The sequence below is a fragment of the Ictalurus furcatus genome, chromosome 10, assembly GCF_023375685.1.
Source record: "Ictalurus furcatus strain D&B chromosome 10, Billie_1.0, whole genome shotgun sequence".
NCBI classification, from domain to species: domain Eukaryota; kingdom Metazoa; phylum Chordata; class Actinopteri; order Siluriformes; family Ictaluridae; genus Ictalurus; species Ictalurus furcatus.
The window spans coordinates 23,858,373-23,883,353 of NC_071264.1; the positions used below are offsets into that span (position 1 = coordinate 23,858,373).

General features: G+C 39.4%; 1 protein-coding gene across 3 annotated transcripts in view; it reads right to left on the minus strand.

Moving 5' to 3' along the window:
* Positions 1–347: 347 nt before the first annotated feature.
* ldb1b (LIM-domain binding 1b) overlaps positions 348–24,981 on the minus strand; it is a 28,728-nt gene continuing 4,094 nt past the window's right edge. Inside the window, exons 1-11 of one of the 3 annotated variants that reach the window (XM_053634556.1) lie at positions 19,400–19,888; positions 8,288–8,390; positions 7,425–7,469; positions 7,214–7,289; positions 6,103–6,205; positions 5,767–5,939; positions 5,371–5,493; positions 5,165–5,248; positions 4,742–4,865; positions 4,213–4,361; positions 348–1,947 (exon numbers count right to left, since the gene is read on the minus strand). In XM_053634556.1, coding sequence (XP_053490531.1) covers positions 1,717–1,947; positions 4,213–4,361; positions 4,742–4,865; positions 5,165–5,248; positions 5,371–5,493; positions 5,767–5,939; positions 6,103–6,205; positions 7,214–7,289; positions 7,425–7,469; positions 8,288–8,390; positions 19,400–19,412 — 1,224 coding nt within the window. In that variant the 5' untranslated portion in view covers positions 19,413–19,888 and the 3' untranslated portion in view covers positions 348–1,716. Of the gene's footprint in view, positions 1,948–4,212; positions 4,362–4,741; positions 4,866–5,164; positions 5,249–5,370; positions 5,494–5,766; positions 5,940–6,102; positions 6,206–7,213; positions 7,290–7,424; positions 7,470–8,287; positions 8,391–14,119; positions 14,580–19,399; positions 19,889–24,981 lie in introns of those variants that run through there. The other 2 variants (XM_053634557.1, XM_053634555.1) reach the window with 2 other exon arrangements.

Consider the following 24,981-nt stretch of genomic DNA (forward strand, 5'->3'; position numbering starts at 1 on the left):
CAAGGATCTGACTGCATTTTTGTTCTTTCTCCACTGTATTGCATGCAGATGTAGATGTTCTTTATTCTCCGATAAATTCATGAGATATGGAGAAAAGTATAATAAAAGGAAAGATTTTGCAACATTTTTTCCCCGATTTTACAGACCCTGCAGTTATTCGACATCCCACTAAGGGGGCAGCAGAGCACTGTATGGTTCAGTTCAGATCAGATCAGATCAAACCTATAAACCGCGCACGCACACTTTCTGTACCAATCCACTACCTTTTCAGAGAACAGTCAAATAAATAAATAAATAAATATACTTTCAACTTGTACTTTAAATAAGTCAAAACACCCAGAAGGCTGTTATCTTTTAAAGTGAAAATTCATATTTTATTGGTACATACATTAATTTAATCAAGGGCAAAAACTAAGAAAAACAAAAAAATAGATATATCAAAGAGAGGGATGTCTACAGGGTTAGAAGAGGGACAGATCACCATTTATTTTCAATTACAAGTGCACGGCTGGCAGAAATCTTACAATTTGAATGTAAATGGATAAAACTGGACAGGGCTTTGAAATCCATATTTGAACATAAACTTGACTGGGCCGATGGGGTTACTGCTTTGGATGGCCTTCAAGTACCAAGTGCACTTGGACTGAGTATGAACAGAGCAATCCGGCATTTTACCATGTGACTGCGCACTTTAATTGAATCGTTCTTCTTACACAAATTGATAAAATTCGAGGAGAAAGGGCAAAGACAGATTCATGAGTTTTTCTTTTCACTTTTTTTTTTTTTTTTAAAACATTAGATCAGAATGGCTTTAGGCAATGCTAAGGAAGAATACATTTTCATACAGTTATACAGAACTTTGCTACTACCTTAAATATACAAGCACAAGTACACAAAATGAAATAAAAGCCCACACTAAATTACTCTCTTTTTGTTAAAAAATAATACAAACAAATATAATTTGAAGGTTGAGATTTGGACTGTGAAAGTCCTCGTGGCTCCTTGGTCTGTAGCTTTCAATGTCGGTAAAAAAAAGGAAAATAAAAACATTCTAGGGAAATAGAGGCTGGTATAAAATGCAGATAAAATTTTCCAAAACGTTTCATTTAAATGCTTGCCATCTCACCTTTTTTTTTTTTCTTTTAAAACAATGACAATTCTGGGCTGTTCTACAGCATGGCGGTGGTGTACTGGGTTTCAGTCCGAATCTTCCACTAATGGCAGGGAAAGATCTGTAATGACGTCTGCTTCAGAGAGCGATGAGCTGGGCTTCAGAACAAACACACCTGACATCATCCTTCACGTCTGGTCATTTTGTGAGGGTGTGTGTAGTTTGCTGGCGTTTTACACGTCGGCCTTCTCCTCTGAGGACAAAACAACAAACCTCCTTCTTAACTTAAACGAGTGAACTATCTACACCTTCCTCAGAGGAGCATTCGCACAGTAAAACACCAACAACTTCATGGTTACAGTGTTCTTAAAACCCAATACATCTGATTTACACTTCACTTTTTCTTAGTCCTGGCTCTCCTCTGACCCACGGTCTCACTCTTCTCTCCAGCACGTTGAGACGGGGCGAAATGAATGGCCGCCATTTTGTGAAAGTGGATCTGCATGTGGATGAGTGAGTCGGCCGTGTGTCTCCAAACCCCTACTTCCTCCGTGACCTCCTCTCTCTTCTCCTACCCTCCTGTACCCTCCCTCTTGGCCTGAGTCTCACTGAGAGGCTTGGGAGGTGGGGTTGTCGCTCTTACTCTCCTGGCTGGAGGGAGCCTTGTTGTTCCAGGGACTGTTGGAGCCCAGGGCTGGAGAATTGTTGAAGCTGTCCTCGTCATCGATGCCGTTGGCTGCGTCGAACTGCGTGTTCTCTAGCCGCGTGATCAGACGCTCGTCTTCGTCGCCAAACTCCCCTCCCATTAAAGTAGGCTCACCCACAACCATGACATCCTACAGAAGAGAACATGACATTAGAATATTTGGAAGGGGATTAAAGTAATCAGCATCATAATAAGCTGTTGGAAATAATTTTACCATGCAAATACATTTCAGATTTTCATATTCATGCATCAAATACAAAAATACCAGTATACCTACATAAGCCTATCAAAAGCAGACATTCCTAACCAAAAGCTATTCCTTTATTTCAGAATATTTTCACATTAAAAAAAAATGTAGCAATATGTATCCTACAACTAATATTACACATAATTTCCAACAGGCTCGTATCAGTCATTTTTTTTCCTGCAGAAAAATCTCAAATGGGGTTCTAGAGGACATCTACGGCACAAGACAGGCTCTAGAACCGTGCGTATACACTGAATCTCTGAAATCTCCAGGTTTTGGTCAAAGACAAGTTGCAGACCTTTATATGAACCCTATCAGCTACAGTGAGGGAAAGAAGTATTTGATCCCCTGCTGATTTTGTATGTTTGCCCACTGACAAAGAAATGATCAGTGTATAATTTTAATGGCAGGTTTATTTGAACAGTGAGAGACAGAACAAAAAAAACCACAAAAATGCATGTCAAAAATGTTATAAATTGATTTGCATTTTAATGAGGGAAATAAGTATTTGACCCCCTCTCAATCAGAAAGATTTCTGGCTCCCAGGTGTCTTTTATACAGGTAACGAGCTGAGATTAGGAGCACACTCTTAAAGGGAGTGCTCCTAATCTCAGCTCGTTACCTGTATAAAAGACACCTGTCCACAGAAGCAATCAATCAATCAGATTCCAAACTCTCCACCATGGCCAAGACCAAAGAGCTCTCCAAGGATGTCAGGGACAAGATTGTAGACCTACACAAGTCTGGAATGGGCTACAAGACCATTGCCAAGCAGCTTGGTGAGAAGGTGACAACAGTTGGTGCAATTATTCGCAAATGGAGGAAACACAAAAGAACTGTCAATCTCCCTCGGCCTGGGGCTCCATGCAAGATCTCACCTCGTGGAGTTGCAATGATCATGAGAACAGTGAGGAATCAGCCCAGAACTACACGGGAGGATCTTGTCAATGATCAAGGCAGCTGGGACCATAGTCACCAAGAAAACAATTGGTAACACACTACGCCGTGAAGGACTGAAATCCTGCAGCGCCCGCAAGGTCCCCCTGCTCAAGAAAGCACATATACATGCCCATCTGAAGTTTGCCAATGAACATCTGAATGATTCAGAGGACAACTGGGTGTGTTGTGGTCAGATGAGACCAAAAATGGAGCTCTTTGGCATCAACTCAACTCGCCGTGTTTGGAGGAGGAGGAATGCTGCCTATGACCCCAAGAACACCATCCCCACCGTCAAACATGGAGGTGGAAACATTATGCTTTGGGGGTGTTTTTCTGCTAAGGGGACAGGACAACTTCACCGCATCAAAGAGACAATGGACGGGGCCATGTACTGTCAAATCTTGGGTGAGAACCTCCTTCCCTCAGCCAGGTCATTGAAAATGGGTCGTGGATGGGTATTCCAGCATGACAATGACCCAAAACACACGGCCAAGGCAACAAAGGAGTGGCTCAAGAAGAAGCACATTAAGGTCCTGGAGCGGCCTAGCCAGTCTCCAGACCTTAATCCCATAGAAAATCTGTGGAGGGAGCTGAAGGTTCGAGTTGCCAAATGTCAGCCTCGAAACCTTAATGACTTGGAGAAGATCTGCAAAGAGGAGTGGGACAAAATCCCTCCTGAGATGTGTGCAAACCTGGTGGCCAACTACAAGAAACGTCTGACCCTGTGATTGCCAACAAGGGTTTTGCCACCAAGTACTAAGTCATGTTTTGCAGAGGGGTCAAATACATATTTCCCTCATTAAAATGCAAATCAATTTATAACATTTTTTAAATGCGTTTTTCTGGATTTTTTTGTTGTTATTCTGTCTCTCACTGTTCAAATAAACCTACCATTAAAATTATAGACTGATCATTTCTGTGTCAGTGGGCAAACGTACAAAATCAGCAGGGGATCAAATACTTCTTTCCCTCACTGTAACCAATAAACCTTTACTGAAACATTATGATCCAGCCTAATGATTATCTTTGTATAAGAAAGTGACAATTTTCCTTTTCCATTTTTTACTCTCTGCGCCATCACTACTGCTCATGTTTGTTCTGTCTGTAATAGTATAACGTTACAGAATCATTAATATTCAAACTAATTCATATATTAAAAGGTTTAGCATAATTAAAATTCAAATGCAGGCTTGTTTAAATCCTGCTTACAGGTACTTGGCTGGAGAGCGGGAAGCTCCCAGCAGGGCTCTTCTTCTTGCTGTTATTGTTGTTGTTGGTGCCTCCTCCTGCACTCATGGTGCTGCCGCCTGAGATCTTACGCTTCCGCCGCTTGTTGGGTGCCTGCCGTGCTGGCTCCGCTGATGAGAAACAGGCCAAAACCAAAGCTTTATGATAAGCAACCAGTCTAGCCAGTACATATAGTAGAGACACTTAACAGTACCTTAAAGATGGTACCTTTTGTCATTATGTTTTGAACAACCAGCCTGCTAAACAAACTAGTGCACTTGATGAAGAATTCCCTACAAACTAGAAACATGTGCAGGACAGTATTGTAGGTATTTATTGCTGTCCAAGGGGTTTCCTGGGGAATCATGCTGCGCAGAAAACTAATAACATTTTCTATGAGAAGCACGTGTGAGAACAGGAAGAGAAACAAAGCCCAGTTTGATATACACACACACACACACACACACACTATATATATATATATATATATAAAAAGTGAATATTTGCCTACCTGGAGGAGCTACCATCCTCTGCCACTTCTGAAACAAGCAGGTCTTGAGACAGTCCCTGGGGCTCAAGCTGTATGTCTTATGCCTGGACATGAGCTCCTGCATTGGCTCCAAGATCACACATAGCTACAGAGCAGAAAGAGAATCCGCTTTATTACGTTTGCCTTGAGCAAGCACAACAAAATTGTGAAGAGTACAGTTTGTTTGAAGGGCATACATTTAGGAAACTGAATGTAATATTTCACGGTTTTATAACACTACTCCATTCTCAGGAGGTGTAGGTTTTAAAACAGAACTAAATTAGAATCGCTGTCAATATTCAGCAGGTTAGGTGTGACGTGATTTCCCACTCTGAGCTGATTTATGACTACACCGCCGGCACTATAAGACAGCTGGGTACATTCGGAGGCCGTATGAGCTCTTACTCGGAGGTAGTTGAGAGTAGAGTTGGAGAGACCGCATCTCGTGATGTTCTTAGACAGCTGGTCTACCATCTGCGGGTCCTGAGCCTGGAACGGCAGACAACTGATAAATCAAGCAGTTCTTTTAAATATTAATGTTATGATATTTTTCCAATTAGAAGGATGCCTTTGGCTAAATGTCATGCTTTGGCACAAGGTTTGATACATACGTGCATAGCCAGGATGCTGCGGGGAATAAGCTCTCTGTGCTGCCTTATGCTGAAGTGCCATGTCTTTATCCTCATCATGTCATCAAACATAAACTCCAGGTACAAACGGCCCTCCACGCATACCTGCCGTTTACGAGGCACAGATGGGTTATGGTAGGTTTACACACATAATTAAAAACAAACATAACATTTCTAAAAAAACAAAACAGAATTTGTCACAGATGGCTGTGGTATGGCTAGGATTTGATTATACTGACTAGCCGCCAATAATGACACTGATTTCTGAAGCTGTTGTTGGCCTGTGATTAACTGTTACATAATAAAGCGAGAAAATGCATACATGCGCGCGCGCACGCGCGCGCACACACACACACACTCTGCTGCTTTAATGCCTACCTGTGTAAACATAGGCTTGCCATTCTGAGTGACCATTGTGCACTGATCACAGTCCAGAGACACAAAGTTATTGTGGAAGGACTCCTTAGGATGCTTTAGCACATAGTAGAGCTCAGTCGCACCACCCTCAAATATACTGCGGAAGTAGCGGGGGATCAGCGTCCGGCCAATCGCTGAAGGGGGGCGAACACAGTTTCCATTAGCAACTAATATTCACATACTTCTAGCTTCTATACTTTTTGTAATAGTTTGGGGCTAATAGGAAAATTACAAACGCACTGAAAAATATTTCAAATATGCAGAGCGTTAATTTCAAACATTTTATTGGAGCCTTACTGTATCTCTTAGGGCCGTCCTCTAGACAGAAGGTGATTGTCAGCATGGCGTCGTCCTCGAAAAACTCTGTGGTGAAGGCGTCCCACCACAGATTATCACACTCCTAGAGTCAGAGAGAGAGAGAGAGAGAGTCCCTATAGTCAGCTTCAGCATTATTGGCAACCTTAATACAGATGAGTAAAAAGGTATACATATTTAGATATTTTATTTCTATATTCAGAATTAAAAATCTCAGTTTCTAGGTGACCTGCATTCAGAAAATTTGACATTCACTCCTACTCAGGAGGATATTATGGAGGAATTTATGTTATTTGTTTGCATGTTAGTTTTTACTGCTAAATGAAATTCATTTGCACAGCAAATAGTGATTTCTTGATTGGAAAAAAATTAAATAAACTGTTCGGTAAAGTCCTTTTTTTGAGAGTGTCTTTTCAGTGAAATAAGTATCTTAACTCTATCAACCTCCAAAGAGTAGATTTATGACCAATTGCAAATTTACCTCATCTACATACATACATGTATTTAAATAGGTACATTTCCACTGAGGTTTGGGAAATATCCTGAGCAAGAACTAGAGTGTTTCTCTTCTGCGTTGCAGGAGCCGTGACCATTATATAAAAGACAGAAGCAATGCAGACTTCACACCATTTATGTTCTTTTTCCACACAGTAAAACCAAAAGAAATACAGCAAACATCCAGGAGGCTGAGAATGTTGTGTTGTTCTTTACTGTTTGGTTTTGTTGTGTAAATATGAGGTTAATGTGGTAGTGACAGTAGTGGTAGTGCAGAAAAAAAAGCAGAATTCCAAGAGGCATGCCACTAACATGCTCCCTTATTGCTTTTGACTAAATAAAGTGTCGAGGAAGTTGCTTCACTTGAGTAATCACCTGTTAACTCAACACAGTGGTTAGTGGTAAAGAGGACAGTCTGATCAAAGAGCAATGCTTAATATTGCAATCTAATAGTTAATCACAATAGTTCCTGATCCGCAGAAAAGTAAGTACTGTGAAGCACGAACTGAAAAAGGTCCAGGAACTACAGCCCAAAAACTAAAAATCAACCATAATTCCTCAGCTGGAATTGTCTTTTTTATGTCTGGGCCTCACTTACCTCTGTCCAGTTTTGTAGCCGTTTGTTAAGCTCAAATATCCTGTAGTCTGTCTGGTTCCCATATGGTGTGTGCCTCCTGATAAAGAAAAAAAGAGCACAGAGAAGAGAGAAATGATTAAGACAAGTTAAACCTCGCAATGATCGTGACATACGTTATACATAAACACCAATGAGATACGACACAAGAAAATAGGTTGTTTTCAATACATACCCTATCCCAGGCTCTAGGTATGTGGGGGGGTACATGGGCGTTGGGCTGCAGAGCAAGACAAAGAAAGATGACAATATTCAAGATTAAACAGCGCCTTCACCACAGTGCTGTTTCACAAATCACTCACTCATCAATAATCATAGGCTAAAAATAGGTACATTTTATACCGTTTCAAATCGTTATTTTTTTCCCCATCAACACTCGGGCTGAAATTTAGCGATGCATGTTAGAGGCTGATGATTCAGGATTAAGTGTGATCCCCCTGTGGGTGCAGTTTTAGACAGGAAGGGTATCGTTTCCTCCCCAGACTTTTTTTCCCTCTTATCTCTACGGTGCAGTGAAGGCAGCCAGACACAGTCCCCTGCACTTTTCGCGCCCCCACCTTTTCACCGTCCAATCAGAGCAGAAGCTGTTGAGTGACGGCTCGTTTTTAACCACAGACGCAGGGGATCAGCCTTGGGGTTCTTGTTCTTCCTTACTCCACTATCTCACTATAGCCAAACTGGTGTTGGCTGACTCGGCAAAACTGACAATCAAGGCTGCCTGCTTTTTATAAACCATTAAGCTGTATTACTGTAACCTAAACAGAACATGAGCACAAATACTGATTCTGTCTGAAATCCAACACACACACACACACACACACACACACACACACACACACACACACACACACACACACACACACACACACACACACACACACACACACACACACACACACACACACACACACACACACACACACACACACACACACACACACACACACACACACACTGCCTGAGAGTGACAATAACAGAAACGCCCAAACTGACTGTGTTTATTTTAATCTACTACGCCGTGCTAACAGGAGGACTCACCCCACGTCTCTGTCCAGCATGCTGCCGGGATGGAAGGGGGGGAAAGCACTGCCGTTGGGGGGTTCCTTCGGGGAGTACAGCTTGAATGATTTGGAGGAACAGCCTAAAAGAGATGGAATGGGGAAAGAAACATTAGGAAGCTATAATCTACAAGATGCGGGTCTAATACATATTTTTTCCCAGATCCCTATTATTATTGGGAGTAAATACAAGTAAATATGGGATATGCTGAATGTTATGGCCGTTGAATTCTAGAAAAATTGCATGAAGGTTGTAATTATAGTAAACGGTAAAAGTATTCAATTTCATGTGCGTAATAGCCTCTTCAAGTGCAGGTGGTTCTACACGATATTAGCATTAGCAGTGCTGTTCGTGTAGTTACTGCATAATAAGCACTTGGGCTTTGAAAGGTATCAAGATATTACATCATTTTATGAAGTCAAAGACAGAGCAAACACTAGCAGTAATACTACACTATGTTCATGTGGCATAGCCCACAATTGAAAATGATGTCACTTTCTTAAGTAAAATATTTTTGTATTTTTAAATAATCTTTCGTTCGTTTGTTTTTCAACCATTTTCTCTCTGCTGATATCGAGAAAGATTTCACATTTCTTAAATGTCAGTTTAAACAGGACACACATTCTCTACATGCCACTTTAAAGGAGGTAAAAGACAGCATTATCTTTCCAGACATCCTAACATCAGCAGGTTTTTTTTGACAGATTCAGATGGAAATTTGTCTGACGGAAATTGTTTACCACTTACACACCGCTTAATATCACTTTTGATACACATGAATTGTTCTTTTTGTAATATTTGATTAAGAGAGATAATGTATCATTTCAAAACATATATTTGGTAATAAACTATATACAATCGATGACGTGCTTTTGACAACACTTTTTTTTTTTTTTTACATGAAGCTACAAGAGTCAGTCGGTCAAAAAATTTGTTTCAACAGGCTAGAATCCGAACACAGGATCTTAAACAATTAAATACAAGTTTTCTTCATTGAATCTGGAAATATTATTATTCTAGTACACACTGATGAAATTGCTCGTCTCAGGAGTTCCCAATACGCTTACACTAAACATCCTTCAACAACACATTTAATACAGTTTGTCTTTACTTTTCTACACTCTAATGCCGTATAATCTTACTATCCGGCATCACAGAGAAGACCACGGGTTCCCTTTCGAGTCCGGATCCTCTCAAGGTTCCTCCCTCGTGCTATCTCTGGGGGTTTTCCTCGCCATGGCCACCTCCAGCTTGCTCGTTAGGGATCTAAATCTAAATTCGGATTTCTGTAAAGCTGCTCTGTGACGATGTGTATTGTTAAAAACGATATACAAAATCAAACTGAAGCAAAAAAAAAATAAAATAATAAAAAAATTCCTGCTTCAGCTGGAAACCATTCAATACACAGTAATCAAGAAAACTGTGCACCATCACTAAAGATGAGCTATAAAAGGTCAGGTTACCATTAGTTTGATTATTTACATGTGAATTCAGAAATCCTACTGAGTGTGAATGAGAGCAGGGGTCGTTTCGGCATCACCTGGGGCCCAAGCGCGTGACTGCTATACAGGGCAATACAGCCCACCCTCATTTCAATCCACTACACAGGTCACGACTGGTATAGGACTGATTTGTGCTCTCTCTCTCTCTCTCACACACACACACACACACACACACACACACACACACACACACAGCTATAAACAGAGGGCAGAAGGGGGTTGTGGAGTGCAGACACACCCCTCACCCTATCCATCCCGCCTATTAAAAGGATCTACTGCGCGACACATTCATCCTCGACGGGGTCATGACCTCCTCTGTCACAGGAACGACTCTGCCTAATAATGACTGGCCGTCTCGTCTCGCAAATAAATCTGTGAAATGTCAATGACTCTCGCCACACACTGGGTTTTTTGAGTTTTGTCTTTTGTCAGCTTGTGTTATTGGATACAAGACTAGCTAAAGCATACGAGGTCTGCTCATTTCCAAGGGAGTCTGAAATCAGTGTTTCCAGTGAAAAGGGATGCTCAGACATGCACTGATTCTTGGGATATCTATACACTACCGAAGCCGTTTTTCAGAGCACTAACTAGATGACAGGCACTAAATATTTGGTGCTTGAATATTAATACACCTAAATACATTCCAGGTAACCAGGGGTGAGTTTAAAAAAAAAAAAAGAAAGATGTACCCCCAGAACTTAAAAATAAATCTGTGGAATAATAAAATGTAAAAAATGTTTAAAACAAATAAAAACAAAGTGTAATATCTCAACACACCAATCAAATACAAAAATGTCAAAACTGATAAAATATGAATGAATACGCATATTGAAAACGCCGGACATACTCATCATATCACGTAGCACATCGATAGCAATTTGCTAACTAAGCTACTAGGGCAGAACGATATGACAATAAAATATCTATATTGTGATAAAGTATACCATGGTTTATCATGATATCATTAATTTAATTGCAAACTGATTGAAATTTTTTATTTTTTTATTTTTACCGACAGACATTCTTCTCCTGTTCAGAGTTATTTGTTTGCTATGATATAACTGGCCATATCGCCAATCCTAAACATTACTGTCATATCGCCAACCCTTATTAAATAACTGCCTAGTTAACTGCTAGTAATCTAGTTCATGACTGGATTTTTAGTCTTGGAGTCTTGTCCTATTCACAGCAATTTACTTAACAGCAGCCAAACCCATGGCTGCAGGTTTTCCATTAGTACAGAATCCTGTAATAATTTACACAACAGCTCCACAACTTAGAGCTAATTTGTGGGCTCATATGCAGCATTCCTCAAATAATTTTTTAACGAAAGTGCCAAGTCTCTGTTTTAACTGTAAAATGTAAGATTAGTGTTGCACTAAGAATTTGCCCATCTATAAGGAGTAACCCATTTACAGATCACGGAATAAAACAACCGAGTTCAGTTTGATTTACAGCCGATCAATGCGTGCGCGCACACATACAGTACGTGCCTTTCTATTTTGATCACAGAACATTAGCACAGTGGGCAGATTTCTTCATCCATTGTTAACTGTCAATAATAGACCCGTCAATAAAGCAACCGACCAGCCAACGCCTGTGCATTTATCTGAATCGAACTGCCTGACATTCTACCACCATGAAGAGATGATAAACAGCCATCTAGCTGTTCTTTTCCATTTCACAAATGCGCTTAAGAGAGTCCTGCATAGTACAGCAGGGGGACACGGGGGTTCATTCGGTCTCCAGGAAATGAATCGAGACCTGGTCATTTCAGGGTGCTCCGTCAGAGCCGTGTCCGCCCCATGTCAGTCAGTCATTGCTTTGAGCATATATCCGTCTCCACGTTCTCTTCATTAATTGTACCCCTTGGTCACGCCCACTTCTTGTGACAACTTCTTATTCTCGTACACACCTGCTACTAAAATGTGTGTGCGAGTAACGAAGCCAATGGCAAGCAGTCGAGAGTGTGAATTTTTTTTAAAAAAAAAAAAGCCACAGAGAGCCAAGTCAAATTTTAGTAAGATCATAAAAATAATAAAAGCAAGTCATTCCGAATATCATTTCATCTCTCATACACAAGCATGCACAGAAACACCCTTCCTGCATCAGTTTACTGCCTTCATGAAACATTCATTTGTGACTTTAAAACATTAAAAATTAAGGGTGGACGACACTGGACACACAGCTGTCTTGTGCAGTGGCACCACCACACAGTGGACACGATGCAGTATATTTCCATACAGCTTTATCCTTACGGCCCGCAGTTCAGTGCTCTACATGTTTTGCGCTGTTAGCCAGTGCGTACGGCTGTATTTTTAAACCTAACGCACAACACTCAGTTCAGACTAGCTACGTGCCTATGTTTTTTATGTCAAAATAATTACGTCACCCGTTACACCAGTTTATAGACCAGTGCATCGTAAAAAATTCTATTGTTCATTTCATGTTTGCTTTAATGGAAATGTCATTTCAATGGATTGCTTTAAAATAAGAAAACCTACATAATGCGTATGCTCGAGTCTTTATTGGAAGTGCAAACACTGCCCAACGTGCTCACTACCAACCTACGCATCTGCCTCCTGAATGAAAACAGACAGTGGTGGTGTTAACAGAAACAGTGTCGCATATTGTATATTCGAGTACTGGCACAGTAATTAATTTGATAATTCTGTCAATCTCAAATGCTATGATCTTACACCGCCAAACCTGACTCTGTGTGCGTGTGCAAGTGTGCATGCGCGAGTGTACGTGCGCGAGTGTGTAAACTCTTCTATTACTACTACTAGGGAATGGAGGAAGTCTACACCCCAAATGAGAATTTCCTCTGAATCACAGCAGCTAATTAAGACGTGTTTTCCCCCCGCAGAAGAGGCAGAAATGACTACCGCATTGCCATTAAGAGCGATAAATAAGTAAATAAATAAATAAGCAACAGTCCATTAGATCTTAAGAGCATACCATTAACAGAGATCACTCAGCTGGTGGTTAATGACTGTCTGTCTAAATCAAATCAAGCAACAAACACTAACTTCCTGTGCTGTAAATTGCTTTCTTCAAAACATCACCTCCCCCTCGCTCTGCTCACACACAGGGCCTCTTTTCCTCCACACAGAGAAAGGCAAAACACATCAGACTAAAGGCTAAAATGTGCTGATAATCTAATTCGCCTCAAAATGTGCCACATTATGAGTGGTGCTGACAAGACAGAGAGGAAGCACAAAATGCACTAAGGGACCCGCAAATTGCAGCAGCCGCAGCGTAGGACATCCATCCTGCCAAACATGATTCATTACTAGCAAGGGGGGAAAACAACCCAGCATCTCATATTCTGGGAATAACACTCTTAATGCTTAATAAAATGTGATGTTTATGAGCTGGTGCTCACAAATGTGGAAAAATCAACAAGCCCAAGTACACGATAACATTACCTTTGAAACTAATCTTTAGAAATGTTACAAAGCAAGTAACTCTGCATAGGTTTTTTTTTGTTCATTTTAATTCTGGGGCAGAATACAAACCATTTCCAGTGTGATCACCAAATGTATACACTTTCAAATTAAAGCCACTATATTCCAAACAGGTAGGTGACATGTCGTCTCACACACACACACACACACACACACACACAGGAAACTAATTAAAAGATTGAATGATATTCTAGTCCATAACATTTAGAAAGACGAGCAGAATTGGTTTTGATTTCACAAGAAACAAGAAAGATTTGAAAGGTGTGACATTTTCTCCTGGTCACAAGACAGTCTTGAAGCCCTAGTCACTAGTCAAGGAAGCTGGCTACACAACACAGGGCTCATCTCATACGGCTCCCGATTGGACACGATTGGACACGATGTGCACTACATAGCACGTAGAATCCATTATTTCCACTTGCTGTGCAGTGCACTCGTGAAGGGAGAAGAAAGCCGTTTGGAACACAACTTCCCCACTGCTGGTTAGCTAGCTAGATTTTCTTAGCCTAGCATGATTTAACGAACCAAAACACTTCTGAAGACAGCGCTTAGAGTAAATATTAAAATAATTTTAGCGTTCGTTATTCGTTTCGCGCGGTGTTTTATGATTAATTAAACTAAAACACATTTTGGAGCCATTTCTGTCTCCTTCCTATCCGAGCTGAATTAGCAAGCTACCCAGCTAGCTAATGGGCTAGCGTAAAACGGCTACAATACATTTTTTTTTAATATCAACGAAGTGTATAACAACAAAGCATGCACTATGTAGATTTAAAGAAAAATAATAACGTAATAACATTTTAAATACATTCAATTTAAGTGTAAAAATATCATTTTACCTGCAAGAATTGGTTTTCACAAGATTAATGTTTACAAGCTCCAGCGGTAGCTCAGTGTAGCTCAGTTCCGGAGCCCGAGCTGAGTACGGTGGCTACTGTGGAGCAAAACTAAACGTCCCCGACACAAACTCTACAACACTAACAACAACGGCGGGGAAAAGCATGGAAAATGCGACTGGGGAGAAAAACAAACCGCTAAACTGATTTGACCGCGATGCCGTGTGCCATTTCCGTAAACCTGCTAGCTGTGGTGTTGCGGACGGAGCCCGTTATAAGCCCTTTGTTCCAGGGCAGGCATGAACAATAAAGCTGTAGGCCCTCCTCTCTCTCCTTTCACCTCTTTCTCCTCTCTGTCTCTCCCCCACTGGCTTCTCCTTATCATCTCCTCTCTTTCTCCCATAAGCAAACCCGGGAGAGAGAAACAGTCCACCGCCCTTCCTCACCCCTCCTCCTCCTCCTCCTCTCCAGTGGAAGGTTGTTTCAGCACATTTCTGCATCTTTTCTTATCACATGTAATGCCACACTTATACAAGTTTACATAAAAAAGCACAGAGTGTATTGCCTTATAGATATAAATTCTATCAAAATCTATTAGTATGGTATATATATTTTTTTGCAGTCAGAGCCTCTTTCAAATTTAAAAAAATCTACACCTTATGTTTAAAAAAACAACACTATATATATATATATATATATATATATATATATATATATATATATATATATATAAATTTGTTGTTACTGCATTTGTGAGAAAACTAAGAATTTCATTGTACGAGGAGTTTGTACATGTGATGATAAAGTTCCTGAATTGGATTAATGAAAGGACTGATTCGTTTTATGAATATAATCCAGTTTATAAAATATTAAGCACATTTGCGTTATGATATTTATTTATTTATTTATTCATCCATCCATCCATTTTCCATGCTGCTTATCCTACACAGGGTCACGGGGGAGCGTAGAGTCTATCCCGGGGAACTCAGGACACAAGGCAGGGGACACCCTGGACGGGGTGCCAACCCATCTCAGGGCACAATCAAACACATTCACACACTACAGACAATTTGGAAATGCCAATCAGCCTACAACACATGTCTTTGGACTGGGGGAGGAAACCAGAGTACCTAGAGGAAGCTCCTGAAGCACAGGGAATACATGAAAATGCCGCACACACAGGGGCGAGGTGGGATTCGAAACCCCAACCCCAGAGGTGTGAGGCAAACCTGCTAACCTCTAAGCCACTGTGCCCCTTATTTATTTATTTATTTATTTATTGTTTGTTTGTTTGTTTGTTTTCTATCTATCTATCTATCTATCTATCTGATTATGAACTTTACACCCTTCAAATCTTTTAAACTTCATTTATATTTATTCATTCATCATCGGGCATGAGTTGGGAATACAGCCTTGACTGGAAATGACTTCATCACAGGGCATCGTGCACCCACACATTCACACACTCATTCACACACGGGGACAACATAGAGTCCACCAATCTACCAACTGGCATGTTTTTTGGAGTTGGGAATAAATCTAAGAACCCTTAGGATACCCACAGACAAGAGGAGAACTTGTGAAACTCACAACCCGGAGACCCTGGAGCTGTGATGTGCAATTCAGAAATTTAATTTCATGTGCAACTGAACTCCATTCAGTTCAAGTTGATGGTATTTAGACCAGTTTTTAAGTTAAGCCCGTTAATTTCAGCTGACCAGTCAATTATATTTACAACTATAACAATTAACAGTAAAGGATGATCTGCACCACTGCATGATCTACCATTGTTTAAAAATGCTGACCTTAGATTATTCATAAAAATCCAATAAAAATACAAAATCTAATACAAAGCTCAATTAGTCTAATGATGAATTAGCAAGGGTTTAATGTAATCCCATTATAGCAGATTATAGTCATCAATTTGTCTAATCAAATCAATGCAGCAAGTACGCATACAAACACCTCAGCCGCATTAGGCCACTTCATAGCCGAGATCCTTTGACGGCCAGGTGACCGATAAAAGACAACACAGCTCTGGGGATTTAAAATGATCAGTTCCCACTGAGGTCGATAGCTGGCCACTTAATGTCATGGCACAAAATCAATAAATGTGGTTTCACGACATTCCGTGTGGTCCGTTAAAAAATACTGGCGATATCTCCATCAATAATAGTCTTGCATAACATAAAGGCATTTCAATATGTCAATCACTGGCTTATTTCCACAGAAAAAATCCAGGTCACTATTAAATCTGAACAAATGTACTAAACATGCTTAGCAGAAACTGACCACACATACATATGTATGTGTGTATATATATATATATATATATTCAGAAAAAAAAAATTTCCTCTGACATTCAGCTGCTTTTCTTTCCAGCAAATTTATTAATGTGTGTAAATATTTGTAGTAACATAAAAAGATTCAACAGCTGAAACATAAGCTGAACAAGTTTCACAGACATTTGATGAACAGAAATGGAATAATGAGTCCCTGAACGGGGTCGGGGGGGGGGGGGGGGGGCAATATTAAAATTATCAGCCAGTATGTGGTGGCCTCCAGCTGCTTTAAGTACTACAGTGCATCTCATCCTCATGGATGTCTTGTGAGATGTTACTCCACTCTTCCACCAAGACATTGCAAGTTCTCGATCACGTCTACATGTAATTTTCCACTGCAAGGATGATCAGCTGTCCTTCCTGTCTCCATGTAGCACTGTCTTAGGCGTCTTACATTACAGACATTGCAGTTTATTGCTCTGAACACATCTGCAGTCCTCATGCCTCCCTGCAGCAGGCCTATGGCATGTTCACGCAGGTGAGCAGGAACCCTAGGCATCTTTCTTCTGGTGTTTCTCAGAGTCAGTAGAAAGGTCTCTTTAGTGTCCAAGTTACTGTAACTGTGACCTTAACTGCCTACCGCCTGTAAACTGTTCGTGTCTTAAGGACTGTTCCACAGGTGCATGTGTAATAATTGTTTATGGTTCACTGAACAAGCATGAAAAACATTGTTTAAACCCTTTCCAATAAAGATCTGTAAAGCTTATATGGATTTTGCAAAATTATCTTTAAAATACAGTCCCCTGAAAAAGGGACATTTCTTTTTTCTGAGTATATATATTAGTGTTGTTATTACAAATTAGTTTTCGACTTCAAGATTGTATCATTTGCAATTTGACTGCCTGCATGTAATTAGTATTTATAGCACTAACACTAACTCTGTTTCACCATGGTTGTCTCTGTTTGTCCAACAGCTATCTCGCACTCGTTTCTGGTTAATTGGTGGAAACTCGCAGCACGTTTATTACTCCTTAAACATATCTGTATTTGCAAGTGGCTTATAAGTCAACAGTGAACAACTGACAGACCAACAGAAAGCTCCACAACCAAGAGCGTTCCAGTTTGCACAATTTAAACCTCTGTGTACATTTATTTTGAACAAACTGAATGTTAAGGCAATTATAAGTGTTTATACCACAGTGCTGTTGAATTCTATATTCTGATTACTCAGAGGGTGTTGATTAATTTTCTATAACAGCAGCTCTGACAATAGTTCCAGCTACAAGGAAATCACAGGTTTATATTAATGCGCTCATTCTAATACATTATCATTTCTATAGTAACAACATACACAGGGACTTGCATGCTGAACCTTCCACAAATTTTTTGAGTTTTAGTAATGTGTAATTGTTGATATGGTGAAGTTTTCTGTGAGGAGACATTTATATAGCATTTTTGGAAGGAGTCTCCAATGTCAGCACGTTGTAACATTAAATGTAACTATAAACGGAAAAAAGTATGATGTTGTTCTTTCATAAAACAAAATACTGCTAGCGTTGACAAATTGTTGTGGCATAAAAGGAACAAAACACCTCAGGACATGCTGTTATAGAAAAATAAGCAACTTCTGGTCACGCTACTACATCACTGATTATTTTCTTTATTTACTGAACTTATGTTATTACACTAATTCAAACTGTTTGTTTAGAAAAGTGTTTTTAGAACTATAAGCAGTTAGGATAGGATATTTTTAGAATAATAATCTTATTAATTGGTTCAAGAAGTTAGAGGATTTTAAGATGCGCAACAAATTCATTTACCTTTATAATGTTAATCTGTTTAGGAAAATGCATGTTTTGCCATTTTCCTACCAATGTAGTAGTAGACAGGTCACTACAGGCTTCTCCCTCATTACCCTCACTAGTGTAAACACAACCTGACAGTCTCACCACTGAATAGGACATGTGAATACAGGATATACCACCATGTTTGTCTTCATGTGGCGTAGCCCTTTACTTATATGCTCCATTGCAGAAGTACACTCAGTAGTGTACTTAGTTTGGTGGCAAAGTCTTGAGAGTGACAGAGGGGCAGCTGATCCAAAGCCAACACATGGAAGTCAGTGTACAAGACTGAGTGCTAGCACAGGATAATAGCCAAAGAAAAACATATCGAGCCATTTCCAAATATTGTAAAAAAGGCACCAGTGTTTTTCAGTCTAAACACCGTCTATCACATCTGTAGTGTATGTGTAATTACCATGGACAATCACTTTTAATTGTTAACCTGTACTGAGAAAGGAATAAAAACAAACTTATAATTAAACTCTATGGGCACATATACATAAATGTTAATGTAAAACGTATTTGTACAACTCTTTCAGGAATTCCTCAAAAATTAAGCTGAAAATTGTAAATGGAGATTAAAAATATGAAGGAAAAAAAATGCAGAGAACGGTGCTAAAAGTACACATGGAAGTTCCTCCATCAGTTTTGGTCTGATATTGCTTGGACACCACAAAGCCATTTGGCAAAATTTAAGCAACAAGAATTAACAGTTTGATAAAGCTTCATAAGAACATAAGCTTTGGTAAGACTTTTACTCATGTCTGTCTCATCATAAGACCTTTATTGCTAACATTTCTAGGTCTGAATTTACATTATGTAGTCTGTATTTTAAAGTTAACTAGTAGAATTCAACATGTACCCTGAAACCTACATTAGTTTCGAGTTTCAAATACAATTTTTGGTGCATCCCTTTTAAAAAAAAAAAAAACCCCAAGCTACGTGAACTCAAGTGTGACTGTGTTAGTAACCAGAAGTCTGTGAGTTCAAATCTCTGAGAGCCAGATCTGTAGATTTTGCCTCATTTGTGAGTAACTCAAAGCTTCTGCCAAGAGGATAAATAAACATTTAATACAGCCTGTTTGACTGAAACTTGTTCAGAATATAAGGTCAATAAGAACAGAAAATACGAGGGGTGTAGAATGGTTCTTTCTTACCAGGCATTTCCATGATGAAAAGTCTCACTGTTCTTTACTGATGATTTGAGCTCTCTAGAATACAAGTGAATGAGGTGGTTATATGGCTTGCTCTCACACTTTCTATTTTCTTCTTCTCCTCTCTCTCTCTCTCCCTCTCCCTCTCCCTCTCTCTGCTGGATATCTCTGGTGCCCAGGCTGCAGGGTGAAGGGGTGTCGTTAAGTGATGGAGGGGGTTGAGGACTCTCTTACCCACCTTCTGTTCAGTAGTCAACAGGAAGTCCTAAGGCACACATCTGCCACACGCCTGATAACAGGCCGAACTGCCCCTGTTCCACCAATAGTGCCCCCCTGCTCTTCTAGCTGTCCATCTTCTCCTTAGTGCCCGTTTGGAGATATGTTAAACTGACATACTGGTACAGCAAAAACCATGACAATGCATTTTTACTACATGAGTTCATCACTTCACTTGCAAAATCACTATAAGGAATGCTAGGCTTTATCTTCCTATTTTTAAAAAAAATCTTAAATTGTAGTCAATAGGCCATGGTTGATGTCCATTGTTGCTTTTGTTTTGTACTTAACCCACAAAGAGAATGTAGCTAACAAGTAATGGAAGTCTATCTCACCCAAAATCTTTTCCATAAACACATACCTAAATCTTCATATAGTTGCATTAAGCAACCTTGTTAAGCTCATTCCTGTGATTTCTTTCTTATATACAGTACTGTGCAAATGTTTTAAGCACCCTATTTGTTTTAGTACAGACTTTGTTATAGATTTTTTTTATTTGATGATTTCTACATCATCGAGGCAGTACAAAAAACATTTTAAAGTCCCAAATTTTATTTTTCCAGCTCAAAATGAAATGTTACAGAAAAATGTTTGCATTTCAGTAAAGAAAGCAGCATATTACGTAAGAGACTACTTTTCAGACAAAAAACACAATGAAGGTTGCTGGGTTTTGCTGCAAAAATAAGAAGCGAGTATGACGGTCTGCAACATGCTCAATAAAACGTACAGCTAATTTTCTTATAAAACTGCACAAATTGTACCAGAGACTACTATTTTAATTTTATTTTTTTTATCACACCAAATATTGACTTCAATTACTACTGTTTACTGCGCTTTACTGTATTTTTTTTAATGTAGAAACATTTAATTTCATTATTTTGAAGGCATCTTTGCACAGTACTGTAGATGATTTAAATAGCAGGAAGAGTCTGCATTTACTAATTATAATATTTACAAATATTTACTGATATTTTTAAGTCAGACTATGTAATCCTCCTCCGGTAAAATTCCACCTTTGAATTTCAGGATGCTTTCGTTGTCTTGTGCTGAATGATACCAAATTACATTTAGGGAAAGAAGTGATTATGGTTGTCCAGGTTGGTTACCTGATAACATTACAATGTTTATCTATATGGTGAGGTTTTGTACAGTAAGTCACAGTATCCACATCAGGAAGTCTGTGTGACATAATTGAAGAACAGGATGTTGTTTAAGGAAAGGGAATTAAGTCTGGTGTTTCCCACAGGTCTGACGTAAACCTGGGGGAGGAACTTGGGGAACAGTGGAGTCTCATTTTGTGTGAGCTCTAGCATTAGCTGAAGAAAAAAAACTTCTGGTATGATTAACATCAAACAGTTATCAGGATGAAAATAATTTATCGGGTCTGTCACATTGTTTTTCCTCCTCTTTGGTTTCTTTCGGTTTATCGCTGGCTCTTTTGTGCTCTCTTCCTTCCTCTCTCCTTCTGGCTCCCTACCTTGACCCCAAACTTTGCAGCCGTCATAAGAATTTTTTGGGTGGGGGGGTCGGGGGACTCTAAGTATAACCTTTGTGTAGGAAATAATGGGAAACACTTCTATTACTTCTAAGCTACATTCGGCATATTAGCTCCAGTACAAAACTAAAGACACCATACATATCTTATCTGATTGAATATCGTTGTATTCTTAATTTCCTGCATAGATGAAGCAAGAGAAAAATGAACACACTTATTGAAAAAGCCAGTCATGTTACATTAATCCTCTGACTGACACAAAGTGCATGAGAGTTATGTGGGTGATTGACAGGTCTACCCCTGAGGTTGGTGTGTTTCTGTAAGGCTAAGCCTCAGATCAATAATGTTTTGATCATGGAGTTCGGATTGGGATCATCTGAGCTAGCAAGGATACAGAAGAGCAGAGCTGCTCGGATTTCATCCTCAATGATCACATCGGCTGTTATGATGGGAGAACAGACGGTGAGAGACTCTGTCAACCAGGCGCCCTCTTGTGGTCAGAAATGATCAACAATCCACCACTTAACAAAGTATAATTCTGTTCAGGGCTGTAGAGAGAATATTGAGCTTCCTTGTGGGGGGTACTCCAGCACTAGGGTTGGGAACATGTCCTACTGGTCATTTGTAAATACATAAAAATACAGTACACACTTTTCTGAGCTCACTGTAGCTCATATGCATTTCTCTATCCAAACAGAAACAAGTGCAAACATTTGTATTCCCCTTATGTCTGAGTGACAAATAAAAAAATATATACAGTACTGTGCAAATGTTTTAGACACATGCAAAGAAATGCTGTAGAGCAAAGAGGCCTTCAATATAATGAAATTAAATGTTTCTATATTAAGAAAATACCGTAAAGAGCAGTAAACAGTAGTAATTGAAACAAAGTCAATATTTGGTGTGACAAAAAATGAAAATAAAAATGAAAATAGTCTCCGGTACAATTAGTGCAGTATTATAAGGAAATGAGCTGTAAGTTTTATTGAGCATCGTTGCAGAACCAGACACAGTTCTTCTGGAAACTTTGACTGTCGCACTCGCTTCTTATTTTTGCAGCAAAACCCAGCAATGTGGTCTCTTATGAAATATGCTGCTTTCTTAAATGACATACAAACATTTTTCTGTAACATTTCATTTTGTGCTGGGAAACTAATGTTTGGGAATCTAAAATGTTTTTTTTTGTCCTGACTTGATAATGTAGAAGTCATCAAATAAAAAAAATTATAACAAAGTTTGTACTAACAAAAATAGGGTGCCTAAAACTTTTGCACAGTACTGTATAGTTTTATTTTACTTTTTGTCAACAAAACAAAATACCATGTGCATTTATTGTTGCTTTTCTATTAAAAACCAGTTACAGCGTAATCTAAATGTTCAGTAATTAAGTCTTCACTGCTGACCTGCTCTATCTCATTTGTTTGAATGTGTCTAATCACTTAAACAGTCCACACATTTTACTTTGTTCAAGCTTATATAACGCATGAAGAGCTCAAGCAGGCTCTCAAACAGTTTGCTGTGAGCAGTCAAGATAAAAGTCAGTGGGAATCAGGGTCAAAGCTATTATAAGTCTTAAAACACACAAAAAAATACTTGTCTTTCTCAGAGCTAGAGAAGAGGATAATAAACATCAAAGCAAGTGATACCATTAACAACAGTGAAAACTACAAACGGAAGAAATGGACAAAAAAAGAACTCCAAAAAAGTGGAATACACGTCCATATTTATATATCGCGTTCAGAAATGCCATTTACATTAAAAGTCTCGTTGCTTGTAATCACTTGAATTGAGGGTAAACTTTTGCATTCAGCTTTATCTTGAGGGAGTACAAGAGACACACCCCCCCCCCCCACTACATTCTCAGTCCTTTTCTATTGATCTAAAATATACTCTCATAATCTCATGTTATTCAGTAATAGAGCTCTATAATCTTCAATGTGTCCATGCATTCCTCTCCATGCTCCCTCTCTCTAACCCTCTCTTTCTGCACTCATGCTGCCTGGGGGCTGATGGGTAAGTGACATTGCCCTGATGCTGCTGCGTTCTCGGTGCAGGAAGCCATTTTGTTCCAGATCTGTGGCTGCTGGGAGACAGGTCTGATGTGTTGGAGACAGCCTGGCCAATGACAGATCAGTGTGCCAGCCAAACGCACAGTCACACACCAGCTAAGTGAGCTCTCTCGCTCTCTCCCGCACGCTCTCACCCTCCCTTTCTTGCTCTTAATGCTCCCTCGGCCTCGCTCTCCTTCTCTGGCTCACTCTCCCTCCCTCTTTAACAACAGTCTTGCTCTCTCTTTCTCTGACACAAACACCCTCATACTGTGCTCCTTGTTTTTTTCCCCTACTCCCTCCATCTCACAGACACATCCTCTTCAACAGCCTGCACTTGTGTAACTGCAAGCGCCATGTGTGTGGTTGCCATTTTAGTACTGCTGCGATTTAAGTGATTTTCCTCTAATCAAGTACACCATGTGACTCTCTGCATGAGAGAGCACCAATCTCTCTTTCTCCTTGCTGCCACAGACAAGGTTGGGGGGGGGGGGGGATGGAAGAAAAAGATACAAAAAGAGAGGGGGCAAACCGAAGGATGTAAAGGAAGAAGAAGACAGGTAGGGAGGAGCTTGCGACCTGTAGCTGCTGAAGGTGACAACATACTGCAAATGTTTATGTGTTAAAGGAATACTGCTATGCTTTTTAACTTAACCTCAATACTCTGTTTAGGTAGCGTATGTCTGATTACCACAGACTATCACACCACAATAAACATTTAAAATACGCACCTGTATAACATGAATTAAAAACTACAATCGTTCCACTTTACCAATAAAAGTCTTGGATGAGACAGACATGAGAAAGTCTTACCAGTGTTATTGAGTATAATCCAACTTCCCAACACTGGATTAATACAGCAAAAGGCATTTCTAGTTACACTTTCCTGATGGTTTTATGGTATCCATGTGCAGTCAGGCAGAGACTGAGGCATTTCCATTTTTACTTTGAGCTATGTCGACTTAGTAATGCATAACCACAAAAGAGAATACACAAAAACAGTTCAATAGGTCTGCTGAGAACTAAAAAGGACCAAAATAAAATTTAAAAAACCCCACAAAACAATAACAACAACAACAACAGTAAAGTTGGCTAAGTCCCTCGGTTAACTAGCAAAGTCTGAATCAATTCAAGCAAAGTACCTCAGTATTAAAAAAAACAAAGACACAACTAAGATGTGGAAAAACACACATTGCTACAACATTTAGAAAGTCCATGCCAGATACAGGGAGAATATAATGTACAAACTGAGAAATGAACAACAAAGAGAGAAGAAATGCTGGCTTAGCTTAACTCAACAGTCTGCTAGCTTTGCTTATTGTAGCTACCCTCAACAGAAGGCTACAAGAGGAAATCTGGGCTGTAATAAACAATAATAATAATAATAATAATAATAATAACAATAAAAAACTCATAAAATCGGAAAATAAATCACTTTGCACATACATATGACAACCTTTTAATCCCATTATCAGGAGTTTATGAGGGGACTGACTGAAATAACAGTAAACCTTAATAAAATGATGGATCTTGCTCTGACAATTAAAGTCTAATCATTAACGTAAAAAAAAGAGAAATTGAGTAATCAAAAGAAAATCTAGAGCAATTTAAAACTTAATTTTGAAGTAGCATACCTAAGACCTCACCACAAAACTGAACCAAGTTACATAATAGAAACTGGTTCAGGTGCTCTACAAAAAAGCGTACTGACTTTCCTTGTAATGAAGTTCCTTGTCTTCCATTGTACATGAGTTTTACACAAAACA